The 16,140-nt window shown below is 56.4% G+C and overlaps 1 protein-coding gene across 1 annotated transcript in view; it reads right to left on the reverse strand.

The window, feature by feature from the left end:
• The window catches only part of PDGFRB (platelet derived growth factor receptor beta), a 61,724-nt gene that overhangs the window by 15,138 nt on the left and 30,446 nt on the right, over positions 1-16,140 (reverse strand). The window contains exons 5-15 of the mRNA XM_024199792.3: positions 14,327-14,454; positions 14,036-14,210; positions 11,560-11,752; positions 11,141-11,256; positions 9,388-9,514; positions 8,017-8,228; positions 6,598-6,695; positions 5,644-5,776; positions 4,336-4,440; positions 3,693-3,803; positions 2,545-2,698 (exon numbers count right to left, since the gene is read on the reverse strand). Of these exons, the coding sequence (XP_024055560.2) occupies positions 2,545-2,698; positions 3,693-3,803; positions 4,336-4,440; positions 5,644-5,776; positions 6,598-6,695; positions 8,017-8,228; positions 9,388-9,514; positions 11,141-11,256; positions 11,560-11,752; positions 14,036-14,210; positions 14,327-14,454 (1,552 nt within the window). The remainder of the gene's footprint in view (positions 1-2,544; positions 2,699-3,692; positions 3,804-4,335; positions 4,441-5,643; positions 5,777-6,597; positions 6,696-8,016; positions 8,229-9,387; positions 9,515-11,140; positions 11,257-11,559; positions 11,753-14,035; positions 14,211-14,326; positions 14,455-16,140) is intronic.

The following is a 16,140-nucleotide window of genomic DNA, read 5'->3' on the forward strand; positions in this document are numbered from 1 at the left end:
GGCTTACTCTTGCGTGCCTGTGTGTAGGCGGGCGGCTGGGCTGGAGCAGAACAGCCCTTGCCGTGAGCGCAGTCTTTAAATGGTTAATGTTAAACCAAACTCAAGGTTGGCTCTGTGCCTTTAAACTAGTAAACACAAGAGATGACTGCTTAGTTACAGTGTTTAAGTAGAAGCCAAGCCCCTGAGCAGCCCTGCCTCCCCCCACCCCTAATATTCTGGGCTAGTACTAAGAACCTCCTCTTCTGTTCCTCTCTCACTCAGCACAGCCCAGTTCAGACACAGGCAAGCCTTCTTAACTGGCCTGCTGGCTCCCTATTGGTCAGTGTCTCCTTATGGCCCTTCTAGGCCCCTGGAGGACTAAGTCTCATTGGTAGTCTGGCCCTGAGCAGGTTTTCCTTAAGCAAAAGAGTCCAGAGACTTTGAAGATCTGGGCCAGGCTGTCAGGACCCAAAGCCTCTAGCAGGCAGCAGAGAAGGCCTGACAGACCCCATCACAGTGTGCAAATGAGGTGATGGTGCATATCTAATTAGCCATTTGCATGTGCTACTATGGTAACCCTGTACACAAAACCTGAGGTCTCCTTTTGGGCCTAACTGCCTAAATAGTAACTATCCATTTTAGGGTTGCTAACTTTCTAATCGCACAAAACTGAACACCCCAGCCCCGTCCCTTTCCTGAGGCCCCACCCCTTCTCCGAGGCCCCGCCCCTGCTTGCTCCATCCCCCCTCCCTCCATCATTCGCTCTCCCCTACCCTCACTCACTTTCACCGGGCTGGGGCAGGGGGTTGGGGTGCGGGAGGGGGGTGACGGCTCCGGCTGGGGGTGCGGGCTCTGGGGTGGGGCCAGGCCTGAGGGTTTTGGGGTGTGGGGGGTATGGGCTCTGGGTGGGGCCAGAAATGAGAGGTTCAGGGTATGGGAGAGGGTTCCAGGCTGGAGTGTTGGGGGGTGTGTGTGGGGGTGAGGACTCCAGCTGGGGGTGCAGGCTCTGGGGTGGGGCCAGGGATAAGGGGTTTGGGGTGCAGGAGGGGGCTGGGGTGTTCTGGGGATGTGGGCTCCGCCTTGAGGGGTGGGCGCTGGGATGGGGTCAGGGATGAGGGGTTTGGGGTGCAGGAGGGGGTGCGGGGTCCCGGTGGCACTTACCGTGGCTCCCAGGAAGCGGCCCCCAGGTCCCTGTGGCCCCTAGACACATGAATGGCCAGGGAGGCTCTGCAGGCACCGTCCCCACAGCTCCTATTGGTTGCGGTTCTCAGCCAATGGGAGCTGTGGAGCAGGCACTCTGGGCGGGGGCAGAGCACGGAGCCTCCCAGGCCATGGCCACCCCAGTACCTAGGGGCCGCAGGGACCTGGTGGCCGCTTCCGGGAGCCACACAGAGCTAGGGCAGGCAGGGAGCCTGCCTTAGCCCTGGGCCCCCACTGCGCTGCCGACTGGACTTTTAACGGCCTGGTAAGTGGTGCCGACCAGAGCTGCCAGGGTCCCTTTTCGACCGGGGGTTCCAGTCAAAAACCGGACGTCTGGCAACCCTAATCCATTTAGACAGCACAAATGCAACTGGCATGCAGAAATCCAAGGTTTTGCACCTGCCAAAACTCCCCTGTGAAAAGCTGCTGCATGCACAAAATTGCAGCTAGCATTTTCAAGGCCTTAATTTGAAGGCTGAGCCCAGATTAACGTTCTTTTGTTCAACATTTATTATTGTCTCCTCTGACTTGAAATGGAAACTGCAAGAGCTTCCATCAATGTCCTGAGCGCCTGTCTCATTTCACTATTGCTTCCGTGCGCTGGGACAAAACCCTGCTTTGTAACGTCCATCTGCGATGCATCTCAGTCAACCCGCAGAGAGGTTCCCACGCCTCTTACGGCAGCCGGACAGTAACAGAACTATTTTCCTCTTTTTCAGCCGGGGAAGAAAAGTTGTCACAAAGATGCGCTAAATCTGCCCACTTCGGCACTGAGCACAACAGGGCCTGTTCTGCAAATGAAGAATTAGAAGCAGAAAATTCCAGGGCGGGACCTGGATCCGCAAAGGTATTTAGGTTCCTAACTTCCATTGAAATCAATGTACTGCAGATCTGGTTCATAGGTTAGCCTACCCGTAAGTCACTAGTCTTCCCCAGTGTGAACAAGAGAACATAATCTTTAGGGTTTAGTGCCCCAGAAAGGACAGGACCCTGCTGTGGCTGGCTGGGATGGCTGCATGCATAAAGGAAATAGAAGGCAGGGGTGCCAGAACAGGGTGAGCCACGGCCCCCCCACTTTTAAAAGCGGGAGGGGATAGCCCTCCCACATTTTACCGGTAAGGCTGAGCAACATGGGAGGAGGGACTAGAGAGAAGTGAGCAGGGGGTGGGTCTTGGGGGGAAGGGGCGGTGCAAAGGCAGCGCCTTGGGGGAAGTCAAAGTGGAAGGGTGGGGGCTCAGGGAGAAGGGGCGGGGCCTTGGGGGAAGGGGAGACATGGAGGGCGGGGCCATAGTCTTGAGCGCCGTTGGCCCCCCTACTTTTATAGACCTTCTGCTGCTCCTGAGAAGGCTATTACTTTAAAGGCACCTGTACACCTTGTCCTCTTCAGAGGCATTCCCATACACCTCCATCTCTCGCCTTGCTTTCTCGGTGTAGTACTGGAGGAAGGTGTGCTTGTTCCGGAGCAGATAGTCCACCAGGTCTCCATAGCGGCAATACTCTGTTATGATATAGATGGGGCCTGCAGGAAAGGAGAACGCTTGAGTCAGGTGTGGGCTTGGGGCAGCTTTGCTGGCTCAGGGCCAGGACTGTTCTTTTATTACCAACCATAGCTGGGTGGGAAATGCGCTTCCTGTCTTGTGAAAATTGTCAAGATAATGAAAAATGTTCCTGTCCCGAATTAGGACGTAAAGTTGAAATCTTGAAACCTGTCATGAACTGAAAACCCCCTCAAAATGTTTGGTTCTGGGTCAGCTGAAACATTTCATTTCAGTTTTGACCATTTTTTACTGACAAACAATTTTTTTGACTACGCTTAGCTTAAATTTCAAAACAACAAGTCGCTTTGAGACAGAAAATTGGCATCTTTCATTGTGAAAACGTCGACAATTTCTACACTTTTCTTTTCAGCATTTTTTTTTTTTAGTTGAAAAATTTGTCCGAACCGACTTCTTCCTGAGAACAGGTTCAGTTTGACAAATCGGCATTTTCCAGTGAAATTCCTGACCAGCTCTACTGCCAACCCCTTCGCAAAGAGGTCACTGCACGTTCTCCCAACCGCTTGTAAGGGGACTCAGGGAGCCCCAGGGAGGGAGGCCCTTTGCTTTGCTGGGTGTTTGGGGCACGCAGATGAGTGGAGAACAGGCAGGACCACTGGCCTTCGAGTTTGGAGCACCGTCGGCTACCTGGGCTCTCCACAAAGCATCGGCCCCTCTCACGGGTCATGCTGCTGGAAGGAGATTGGATGGAGACCATTTTCTTATGCCTGCTGCTGGAAGGGGATGGACACGCAGCAGGGAGGAGTGGAGTCTGGCAACTCATGCAGAGTTTTCTCCCATTCAGGCAGCAGGCCCATGTGCACAGATGGGCCGCCTAAGCTCAGCCTGGTGACCATGCTAAGGGTGGTGACCTCTAAGCAGGATGCTAATGTTTGGGGCAGTAGGGGGAGGGGACAGGTCCCAGCTGTGATGAAAGGGGATCATGTCCAGGGGAGGGGCAGGGGAGGGGACAGGTACCTCCTTTGGTGCAGGCTCCAAGTAAGTTGACAATGTTTAGGTGAGGCCCCAGGTGGCTCATGATCTTCAGCTCAGACATCAGGGCCTGCTTCTCGCTGCTCCTGGCGGTAGCTGTTAAACGGACGCATCAGTAAGATGAAATAAGAATGCTGAGGTGTGAGAGACGAGAGCACGACCCTGACACATGCACAGCCCCCAAGGAACTGGTGTCACATACACAGCACTGGGTCGGCGGAGGGAGAGGTGCTCTGAGAACAAGGCTGGGAGCCGGGAGCTCCTGAGTGCTTAGCCCGGCTCTGATACTGACATAAGCAACTCCCTCTGATTCCTGCTTACCTAGACCTTTGCCTTTTGGAGAGAAGGCAAGAAAGACAGTGGTGCTTAGAAATAAACCCCTGTCTGTGCCAGGCAGGGGCCCCAGAACCCTGCTAGAATCACCTGTGAGCGAACAGACCTGTAGCTAGCACCGTCCTGGTCCCACCATGGCCAGGGCTGGGAGGGGTGAGACAAATGACTGACCCAGTTGGTGTCTATGCAGAGGGAGGGAATGTCTCCTGGCGGGCAGGAAGGATGCAGTGGGGGAGAACGACGGAAGAGAGGTAGAGTGGCAGTGAACGAAGGGGAGAGATGGTGGGAAACTCACATTTGAGCATTTTCACGGCCACTCGCATCGTGGATTGCGAATGGCTCAGGCCATGGGCCGTTGCCTCCACCACTCGGCCAAAGGCTCCGGATCCGAGAGTGCGCCCTGCAGCAAAACACCAGGGAGATGCAGATTTCAGCTGCAACAGGGCCAGACGGGAGGGGCCCACAAGGCAGCTGCTCAGAAAAGGAAAGACAGCAGCACCGCACACCCACGGCAATCGCAGCAGGGAATGGCGGTAGCTGGGAGTTACGATGTCTGTGCCAGGGCTGATTTCCGCCTGGCTGGGAAGCGTGTTAATAAGGAGGAAAAACCCGAGGGTCTTTCCCAAACAGAACTGTAGCTGTTCCAGATGTGGTCACCAGGGGTAGCACTGTTTGACAATTCCATTCCCGCAGAGGTTCATTCTCAGAGATGCTTTATTCTACCTGGTTTCCTTCTGACAGTTCAGCAATCATTTTGACCAGGGCCTGGATGTATCGGCCCTGAGATTTCTAATGGGTCCTATCCCCCACTCTCTGTTCCCCCATGCATGTCAGGACCCGGCCTACCAAAAGTTCCTGAACCCAAGGAAAGTCCTGGATGTTTCTATCCCACCCATATGCCCCCGCTCTCTGTCCCGGTCCTGCTCTCCCAGCCCCACAGGCGGTTGTGAAGGGCTTCGAGATCCTCAGGTAAAGGGCTGTAGGACAATGGGGAATGCTCACATTGTTATTCCCACAATGGAGGCGGTTCTTCAATACTGAATGTGGGTTCATGGAGGGTCCCATACGTGCTAGTGTGCTCCCCTCCTCTGGGGCTGCCTCTGGTGCTGGGAGCATGGCTAACATCACCCTGATGCTGCCCGAGAGGCTAGGCCTGCAGTGATGCCTCTGAGCTGAATTCCTGTCTCTGATCTGCACAGCAAAGCCCCTCATCCAGGCGGAGCGGAGAGAGAAGCATGGCCTAGAGGCAGGGCCACCGGACCTGACAGCCCTGCTGAATGTGCCTCACTAGCCCACCCCAAAGCAGGCAGTAGCCCACTGAATTCCCCTAAACGCGCTAAGGAACGCAGGCTCTGGGAGCGATCTGGATGTGCTTCCCATGCCCCATCTCTCCGCGCTAAGAGCATCGGTGGGTCGGTGACACACACATCCCATGAAAGCGCATCTGTCGCACGCCTCCTGCACAGCTGGCCCTGGCCACAGGCTCACCCTCTGGTATTGGAGGCATGCTCTCCCTCTCTGGGGTCATGGATTTGTGCCCCCCCGTTCTTTTACATCCCTTTCACTGAGCATCCCCTGGTGATTCCTGCTGAGCACACGGTACCTAGCACTAGCTTGTCCCTGGAGAGCTCCCAGCTGCAGTCGTAGGGGAGCTGCATGGGATCCACGTAGATGTACTCATGCCCATCGGAGCTGACCGACTCAATCACCTTCCAGCGGATTTCATAGCGAGGCTTCTGGAGAGGGGGAAGGGAGGGGAGAAGAGAGAGCTGAGAGAGGGGCTGTGCTGGGAGGTGTCCCCTGCAGACAGTGACCCTGCACCCTCTGCCTCAGGGAGCCGTCCCAGCTGTGCAGTCACCGCTGCTGTCGCACGGGCACTCCTCACACATTATGGCCAGAGGGAAGGTCCGCTGCTGCACGTCACACCGGAGAGCTCAGGGTGGCTGCCTGAGCCCGGTGGCACAGACGCCGGCTTCCTCCAGGCCCTGGGGGTGCTGAACCCCCGCTCTCTGCCCAGGCCCCGCCTTCACCTGACCCCTTCCCCCAAGCCTCCCCCCGTCATCCCGCCCCTGCCTCACATCTTCCCACCCAGTTACGCCCCAGACCCTGCCCCCACCCCACCACTTCTCCCAAGCGCCCGTCCCTGCCCCGCCTCTTCCCACCTAGTTCTGTCCCCTCCCCCAACCATCCCCGCTCCCCCCCCCCAGCGCCTCCTGCACGCCGCAGAACAGCTGATCGCTGCGGGCGGGAGGCACTGGGAAGGAGGGGGAGGAGTTGATCGGCAGGGCCGCCGGCGGATGGGAGGCACTGGGGTGAGGGGGGAGCTGGCTGCCTGTGGGTGCTAAGCATCCACTAATTTTTTTCCATGGGTGCCAGCCTTGGGGCACCCACGGAGTTGGTGCCTATGCCTGGTGGGCTCCAGTCCTGCACCAAGGAGCTAGACGAGGGGGCTGTTCTGCAGCTGCCCATCACAGCCCGGCCGTGCCCTCTCAGTGCATGCAGTCAAAGGGAGGAGACCTCCCCACCTCCCAAAGTGGGAGACGGTGCTCGCCCTGACCTTCAGCCACAGGACGATGAGGATCACCAGGAAGATGACGGCAAGCACCCCCACCAAGGCCAGGATGATTGAGATGATGATCACCTTCAAGGGCCAGCCTACAACAAGAGCCACATGGAAAACAATCAGACGCCTCCAGCCCCACATGGCCTGGGGAGCTCAGGGCAGCCACTCGGAGAAACTAGCCAAGAGCGCCTCATCTGAAATGCCCCACTCTGAGACCCCGCCCTGTCTTGTCCCATAAGTCCTGCTCCCCCCTTCCTCTCCAAACCTCCCCGGACGACTTCAACCCCCGGCAGCCAGTGCTGGGCCTGGGGCACGTCTTGGTCCTTTCGTGCCATCCCTTGGAAACTGACAGGAAGTGACCCTTAGCCAGGCCTCTGTGGTGTCCCCTGGCTGGCTTTACCCAGCCCTGACTCCCATGAGAAGTGTTCACTGATCCAGACCAGCCAGGGATGACCCTGCCGAGGGCTCACCTGGGATGCCCAGAGAAGACCCTCTCCCTTCTCTGCTGGACTCAGGGTAACCCTGGACGATTATTCCCTGCCGCTAGAACTAGCCCCCCGAGGGGCCCTGGAAAGAGGCACAAACACACGGGGAAGGGGGGGCCTCTCCAGCAGGGTGCAGTGGGAAGGAATTAGTGGTGACGCTCCAGCCCCTTTGCTGCAGGAGAGCTCCCCAGGGCCCAGAGGCTTTTGGAAGAGATTTGACCTCATGGGTGTGTACGGAGCCATGGGTAGCAGGAGGCAGCGGTGTCGCTCTTGGTGGGAGCTGGCCCGGCTGACCCTTTAGCCCAGAACATAGGTTCTTTTTCAGTGGCCTAGCCTCAGCCCTCTCACAGCCTATAAATGTGTGTATGTGGCTCCCCCTAGTGCCTGCAGCCTGGATAACAAGTTGCTAACATGAATGCTGGTGAAATACACTAAGGGTGATGCCCGCTTGGTAGCTGTTTGTGCAAACACCTGCTCTCCCTTCGCACTGACTCCATGTGGTCTGGCTCTGGCACATCCACCCCCTCCTGGTTTCTACACTCATGCTACTGCTCCGTGTCAGGACAGAGGACATTACAACTGGATCGTGCAAAGAAAGGGATGTGTACATTTTACCCTTCGGACACAGACTCCAAAGCAGGAGGCAGGAGCCCTGCGCCGGGAGAGGGAGGGGAGGAACAGGGATATTTTATCCAGATAGGCAAAGCATGCACATACCAGGCACTGAAATTGCCTCAGGCAGGTGGCACAAACTGTTGGCCACCAAGGGCTCCAGCTTTGCTGCTCCATAAAGAGGCCTCTTCTGCTTGAACTAAAGGAGCAGGCTGCAGACACTAGGGGCAGCATAGTCCCCCGGCCTGGGCTAAGCTTCCACCCCACAGCACACAGACCTGCACACGTGGGACAGAGCGGGTGCCAGCCAACTCACCGTGTGGGACCAGGGTGATGTCCTCAAAATCATTGCCCAGGAGATTCTGCACAGAGCATCTGATGAGCAGGTCTTCGTCCACCCTGCGGAGCCGCAGCGTGCTGTTCACTCTGTAAACCTTCAGCGTCTCGTGGTACATGGAGCTGGTCTGCAGGTTGATCTCCTCTGAGTTGTTCCCCAGGACCCTGGTGGGCTGCTCCTTGGTGCCGCACCTTCCAGTTGAAAAAGCCACACATGGGAGACAATCTCGGCTGCATGACGCTGCGGGATGCTGTATGATAGCTGTTCTATCTCGGCTCTTCATGACCCTCCCTGTGCCCCGCAAATGCTTGAGGATAACAGCTCTTCCTCCAGTGAGCTTCCCTGCCCCGCTGACTTCCCTGTCGCTGTGTCTGTACTTGAACTGCCAGCACAGATCCCTTTATTCATTCTCTTGCACCAACACTGATGAGCCAGGGGGCCTCAAGTGAGCCCCATCTCAGCTTCTGTTTTAAGGCACTTGTTCCAGCCCTTTTCCTAGTAAACAGTAAGTGACACAAACTAATGGCGAAGGCTGGAGGGAACAACCGCTGGGGCTCCACTTCCCGCAGCACAACACTCAGCTCTGCTGGTATCTGCGCAGCTCCGGGAATGGAGATTTAGAGCAGGGCACTGCTGTGGCAGAGCCAGCAGGGGGAGCACCCACTGATTTTTGTGTGTCCCGTGAGAAATAATATCCGGGCCTCACAGAGGATGTTAGAAAACAAAAATGGGAGAGTCAGGATTGGTGGGGACAAGCTGCGCCAGTCTGCAGCAATAGGCCAAAGGTCAGCCCCTAAAGGACCTGATTCATGTGTGCTGCGACTGCTGCCTATCATGTTGGCCAACAGCCTCCCGTCTGTCTGTCCATATTCACCTGTCGTCTCTTGTCTTTCACTTAGACTGGAAGCTCTCTTGGGCAGGGGCAGTAATTTTGTTCTGTGTCTGTACCCCTAGTGCACTGGGGTTCCCATCTGTGGCTGGCGCTGCTAGGCACTATGGTAATACAAATAATAACTGAGGTGAAGAACCAGAGCTCTGTCTCCTTTACCCCACTGGCAGAGATCTAAACCCCTTCAGGGCTGAGATTATGGAGCACTAACTAGACACACAAGTGCATCAATTACTCAGTAAAATTCAGTCCCAATTTTTCCCAACAGGAGACACAGTAAGCGAGGTGAGCACGGGCCCAGAGATGCCCAGTTCCCAGTTTCTCGCAGCAGGAAGTGCTACAGGGCATGGTCCAGGAGCTTTGGGTGAGAGGACACCCACAACTGTCAGTCCCATCCTCGCCCAGCAAGAGGCGCTTTACAGACTTTCCCATGCCTGCACTGGGTCGCCAGGCCCCCTCACCCTTTGATGTCACTGCAGGTGAACCACATGAGCTCTGGCTGGGGCATCCCTTCAGTGAAGCACATGACGGTCTGCTCCCCACTGCTGGCATTGCTGTTCTCCTTCAGCCATAACACGTTGGCGGGCACTGGGAAGGGAAAAGAGAGAGTCATAGATTCATAGATTCTAGGACTGGAAGGGACCTCGAGAGGTCATCGAGTCCAGTCCCCTGCCCGCATGGCAGGACCAAATACTGTCTAGACCATCCCTGATAGACATTTATCTAACCTACTCTTAAATATCTCCAGAGATGGAGATTCCACAACCTCCCTAGGCAGTTTATTCCAGTGTTTAACCACCCTGACAGTTAGGAACTTTTTCCTAATGTCCAACCTAGACCTCCCTTGCTGCAGTTTAAGCCCATTGCTTCTTGTTCTATCCTTAGAGGCTAAGGTGAACAAGTTTTCTCCCTCCTCCTTATGACACCCTTTTAGATACCTGAAAACTGCTATCATGTCCCCTCTCAGTCTTCTCTTTTCCAAACTAAACAAACCCAATTCTTTCAGCCTTCCTTCATAGGTCATGTTCTCTAGACCTTTAATCATTCTTGTTGCTCTTCTCTGGACCATTTGCTTTGCCGGCGGGAGGGGAGCGACGGTCATGAAACGTGGGTGACAGCTGATCTCACTGGCGGGAGGAAAACCTCCCCACTGTGTGTTTGGAGAGAGACTGCCATGGGGCAGGAACCCATCTATGCTAGAGAACATGAGTGAAGTAAGTAGCCACCCTGCAGAGGGCCAAGGAGGGGCCTGGGCTGGTGGCCATGTACGCAGCCATGGTCCCTTCAGCAATAGTTGTACAATTTTAGGGCCCCCAGCTGCTGGAATGGAGGATGAGGGTGTCCCCTCCCTTGAATTCCACTGCTGGAGGCACAGGGTGAGCTGGGGTGGTGCGGGCAGTAGGTTGCCCTCCCAGACTGCCCTGTTAGCTGGTGGGGAACTGGCAGGGAACACTTCGACACCTCAGATGGGCTGAGATTTAAGGGGCAAATTTAGACCCAACGTAAGTGGCGTCAGCTCCACTCTGCTGTGTCTGGCTAGATCCACCCCCATTTCACGACGGGCGCCCGAGTCACGCCGCACTGTGAATGCCTAGGACGGGTCGACCGGTTTCCATCTTTTTTTGAAAAAAGGCTTTTTGAGCAAAATGAAAATATGTTTTGGTAAAACACATCGGGAGTTTTGAAAACTGGAAAATTTGACTGGAAATGGTTTTTTAAAACTACAGATCTTTGGGGGTTCTGCTTTTTTATAGAAAAACTAAAAAAAATCCTGGGAAATTAAAACAAACAAAGAAACCCCTAACCAAAAAAACCTCCACAACTTTCCTCCCACAAAATTTCCTGCAAAAAAACAACTGGCATTTTCTGGCCGTTTTTAGGCAGGAACACACACAGGCAGTATATATTGCCACCTGATGAACCAAATGTGAAGCATTCACCTGCCTTCGATTGTTTGTTGTACGCACATGGCGATAGTATTGCTTAGTTTCAATAGGCAATGGTGCCAATCCCGTTCCCTGCCTAATGTGGATCCTAGTTCTGCTTCCTGTGGCGAATCGATCTGAGAAATTTCGAGTGAGGGTGTTGTCTGCTTCCGCCTGTTGTCCTGTCAAAGCAGCTGGGTCTCTCTGTCCCGCTGTGAATTGTGGAGGGAGCTGCTAGGACCCCCTCTAACCTGGTGCGTCTCAAAGGCTGGTGGTGCTGCCTCCTCACCGTTAATTTGCAGGTAGAAGGACATCTCCTGCGTGTCATCCTCATGGGATGCCCGGACGGTGTAGAATCCCCCTTCATTCTGCTTCACTCGCACTAGGGTCAGAGTGGTTTGGTACCTGGAGGGAAAAGGATCCCAGAGCAGTGAAGATGGGAAGACGCTCCCTGCTGCCCAACAGGCGTACTGGGGTGGGTCGCTCCCATCCAGCCGAACCCTGAGGCTTGCATAGAAACCGCACAGCAAACGGTCGAGTCAGGATCAATGTGGAGGATCCCCCACCACGTAGATGGCTAGTTCTGGCTGGGCACTGAGAATTCCCGTCCCCCTGCTCCACTCAGGATGGGAGCGGTTGTATCGCTGGGCTCTAGCCGCACCCATCTCTGGGGGGAGGGCTGTGTCCCACCCACAGGGGCCGTCTCACCTGTTTTCCGACAGGTTCTTGCTGGTGATGACGAATTCGCTGCTGTTCCCCACCCTCAGGGTCTCATTGTCCTTCAGCCACAGGATGGTTGGCTGTGGATAGGCCTCGATCTGCACCTGGATGATGCGACTCTTGTGCACCTCGGCAAACTCGACGTCGTTCAGACCAGTGTGGAACCTCACAAAGCCACGCTCTGCAGAGGGTTCAGAGAGAGGCAGGGTCAGCACCCCCATCCCAGGGCCTGCTCCCAGGAAAGGAGAAGGAGCAGGGAGGCTGGGGGGAGACAGAGAGAAGAGTGGGAGGGGGTAGGGCTGCCAACTTTCTACTCGCACAAAACCAAACACTCTTGCCCCGCTCCCACCCCGCCCATCCTCTGAGGCCCCACCCATGCCCCACCCCTTCTCTGAGGCCACCCCCTCCCTCTGTCGCTCGCTCTCCCCACCCTCACTCGCTCATTTTCACTGTGCTGGCTCAGGGGGCTGGGGTGCAGGAGGGGGTGAGGGCTCTGGCTGGGGGTGCGGGCTCTGGGGTGGGGCCAGGGATGAGGGGTTTGGGGTACAGGAGGGGGCTCCGGATGAGGGGTGGAGCTGAGGGGTACAGAGTATGGGAGGGGGCTCCGGGCTGAGGCAGGGGGGTGGGGTGGGGAGGTGAGGACTCTGGCTGGGGGTGCAGACTCTGGGGTGGGGCTGAGGATGAGGGGTTTGGGGTGCAGGAGGGTGCTCCAGGCTGGGACCAAGGGGTTCGGAGGGCGGGAGGGGGGATCTGGGCTGGGGCAGGGGTTTGGGGTGCAGAGGAGGCTCAGGGGTGCAAGCTCAGGATGGTGTTTACCTCGAGCAGCTCCTGGAAGCTGCAGCATGTCCTCCCTCCAGCTCCTATGCAGAGGCACGGCCAGGCAGTTCTGTATGCTGCCCTGTCCGCAGGCGCCACCCCTGCAGCTCCCATTGGCTGTGGTTCCTGGCCAATGGGAGCTGCGGGGGCGGTGCTTGGGGCGGGGGCAGCGTGCAGAGCACCCTGGCTGCCCCATGTGTAGGAGCTGGAAGGGGGACATGACGCTGCTTCCCGGGAACCGCACAGCATGGAGGCTAGCAGGGAGCCTGCCAGCCCCGCTGTGCAGTGGCACCAACCGGATAGTCAACAGCCCGGTCAGCTGTGCTGCCTGAAGCTGCCAGGATCCCTTTTCGACCGTGAGTTCCGGTCCAAAACCGGACACCTGTTCACCCTAGGAGGGGGATCTGGCTACTCGCCACATGGATACACATCTGTCTCTGTTAAGGGTAGAGATGGCCCAATGCCCCTGAAATCTCTGGGCAATTTGATCTGGATCCAATCTTTGTGCCTCAGACCCATCTTTAGTTGGAGGATGGTCCTTCCAGGGTCTGTGAGGGGTGCTCTGGAGACCGAAGGCCTCTAGGAAGCTAGCAAAGCTCACAGCAGGGGAGGAGTTTGTTATTCTGAAGGGGAAGGTTTCACCCAATAAAATCCAGTTAAAAACGAGAGGAATTACACACACAGGGACACTAGGCGAGTGTGTTTGGCCAAGCCAGCTCCTGTATCCGGGGGAGGCTGCAGCAGAGCCTCATCTCAAGGGGCCTCAGGGCTCCTCGGCCCAGCATGGATGAGTAGCTCATTGTCTCTTGCCCATGGCTATAAGCAAGATGCTGGGGTTCTCCTAGATGTGGGAGTAAGTGGGGATGATTCTAGGCCTCTTTGGGAGGGGGTGGGGTGAGTGACTTTCTGGGAGCCGGGGTTGCCAGGGCCATGTGGAAGAGGGATGAATCCAGGCATGTGTGGCTTGGGGAGAGATATAAACTGGACATTAGGAAGTTTAGACTTGAAATTAGATGAAGGTTTCTAACCATTAGAGGAGTGAAGCTCTGGAACAGCCTTCCAAGGGGAGCAGTGAGGGCAAAAGACATATCTGGCTTCAAGACTAAGCTTGATAAGTTTATGGAGGGGATGGTATGATGGGATAGCCTAATGTTGGCAATTAATTGATCTTTCATTATTAGCAGGTAAATATGCCCAATGGCCTGTGATGGGACACTAGAGAGGGGGGGATCTGAGTTACTACAGAGAATTCTTTCCTGGGTGCTGGCTGGTGAGTCTTGCCCACATGCTCAGGGTTTAACTGATCGCCATATTTGGGGTCGGGAAGGAATTTTCCTCCAGGGCAGATTGGCAGAGGCCCTGGAGGTTTTTCGCCTTCCTCTGCAGCGTGGGGCACGGGTCACTTGCTGGAGGATTCTCTGCACCTTGAGGTCTTTAAACCACGATTTGAGGACTTCAATAACTCAGGCATAGGTTAGGGGTTTGTTCAGGAGTGGGTGGGTGAGATTCTGTGGCCTGCATTGTGCAGGAGGTCAGACTAGATGATCATAATGGTCCCTTCTGACCTTAAAGTCTATGAGTCTATGAGAGAGGTTGGAGGGCTAGCTGGTGCCCAGAGCTAGCTGGCCCCGAGAGTGTGGCAACGCACCGATCACGTTGACCTCAATGTCCTTCTTGTCCGTATTCTGGTGGTAGACCTCAGAGACGTGGCAGATGTAGGTGCCGGTGTCCTCCAGCTCTGCATTCTGGATGGTCACGGTGGAGCGGATGTCATGGCTGGATCCAGGCAAAAAGTCCGTCACAGGCTCCACGGCCTTACCTGCCTGCGCAGGGGAGAGAGGAGACCCCCAGCCCGCAAGATCAGCAATGACGAGACCACCAGGCCAGGCCAGGGGAGGAGCTGCCAGGCTGGTTACAGAGCGCGGGCTGCAGCACTCACCTCCTGGCGAGGGTAAAACCAGCTGAAATCCACCACTTCGTTGCCGCTCACAGTGCACATCACGGTGATGTTCTCGCCTTGCTTCACCACGGTCTGCACCGCGCGGATGGAAACATTGAGGGACGAGACTAAAGAGGAGGGAGTGAAACAGCAGGGGGTGAATCAATGTTTGGGAGAGCCAAACCCTAGGCAGGTGGCATGCTGGGACCACTGCCTCCCATCATTGTCTCATGGGCTTCCTTGTTCTCCCCATCTGTCTGCATCCACCTGGTGTCTCTTGTCTTCTACTCAGCCTGTAAGCTCTCTGGGGCAAAGATGGCTGTGCAGTGCCTAGCGTTACAGGGCTCTGGCCACTAGAGTTTACTGCAAATACAAACGAACAGGGATCACAATCTCAGCTGAGTTCAATGGCAAAATGTCCCAGGCTCTGACCAGCACTCTGGAGTCGGGCAGGGACATGATCTTAAAGAGATCCTGGGGAGCCCAGGGACCTCTGGGGAGCCAGGGGGAATTCTGTGGGGGAGGCAAAGAGGAAGCCATTTTCTCGATGGAATCCAGCGTGGCTCAGACATGTTCCACCTTGTGCCCACTTTACCACCCTGTGAGAACGTCCCCTTCCCCAGGAGCGGAGCTGCGGGCAAAGCAGGGAAGGAGTGCATGGGCCCGCGCTGAGCACTATGCCTGCCGTCGGAGCTTGTCATTAGGAACGGCTCAGGGCAGAAAGGACGGGGGTCTGCAGTCCCGGGAGGAGAGCCTGTTCCTCTTTTTGGGGGTGCCGCTAGAGCGCTGTGGCGGAAACTCAGAACTGAGCGAGCCCAGAGGCCTGGATTCTGCTTTTATTTACCATGGTATATGCTCATTATGGCAAAGCCAATGGAGAGCCATTGGGGTGAACGAGGGCAAAAGGTAGCCCATAGAAAGCAGTGCCCGAATCTCTCCAGCAGGACTGCCTTCTAGCAGACTGTTGTGCTGGGAACTCCCCAAGGTGCAGCATCGGCCTCACACAGGGATGAGCCAGATGCTTTCAGAGCCCTAGGACCATGGTGCTAGGATGAGGCAGGGAGTCTATATTTAGCCTTAAAACGGGAGGCATCAACTCAACAAACTGGGAGGACTCGGCGTGGAACAGCACATGGCGGCGCCACACCACACACCAAGCCACAGCTCACTTGGAGGAGAACAGACGTGCTCATGAGACAGAGAAGTGACAAAGGAGGAAAGAAAGGGCACAACGCTCCAGCCAACAGCTACGTCTCCTCCAAGATCACACCTGCCACTTCTGTGGGGAAATCTGCAGGGCAAGAACTGGGCTCCTCAGCCACTTAAAAACTCACCAATGACCCCACTTGGCAGACATCATCCTCGCATCGAGGCATAGCCAAAGAAGATATTTAGCCTGGAGAGAGGCTGAAGCTGCCCTTAGACCAGAGGTGGGCAAACTACAGCCCGTGGGCCACATCCGGCCCGCGGGATCGTCCTGCCTGGCCCCCGAGCTCCTGCCCTGGGAGGCTACCCTGGCCCTTCCCCCGCAGCCTCAGCTCACTCCGCCGCCAGTGCAATGCCCTGGGCAGCGGGGCTGTGAGCTCCTGGGGCAGCGCAGCTGCAGAGCCCGGCCTGACCCAGTCTCTGTGCTGCGTGGTGGCGGTGGCGGCGTGGCCCAGCTCCAGCCGGGCGGCACGGCTGTAGTGCTGCCAGCCACCGGTGCTCCAGGCAGCGCGGTAAGGGGGCAGGGAGCAGGGGGGGGTTGGATAGAGGGCAGGGGAGTTTGGGGGGTGGTCAGAGGGTGGGGGTGTGGATAGGGGGCGGGGCGGTCA

Source organism: Terrapene carolina, unplaced genomic scaffold, assembly GCF_002925995.2.
Source record: "Terrapene carolina triunguis isolate 2854851 unplaced genomic scaffold, T_m_triunguis-2.0 Scaffold629, whole genome shotgun sequence".
NCBI classification, from domain to species: domain Eukaryota; kingdom Metazoa; phylum Chordata; order Testudines; family Emydidae; genus Terrapene; species Terrapene triunguis.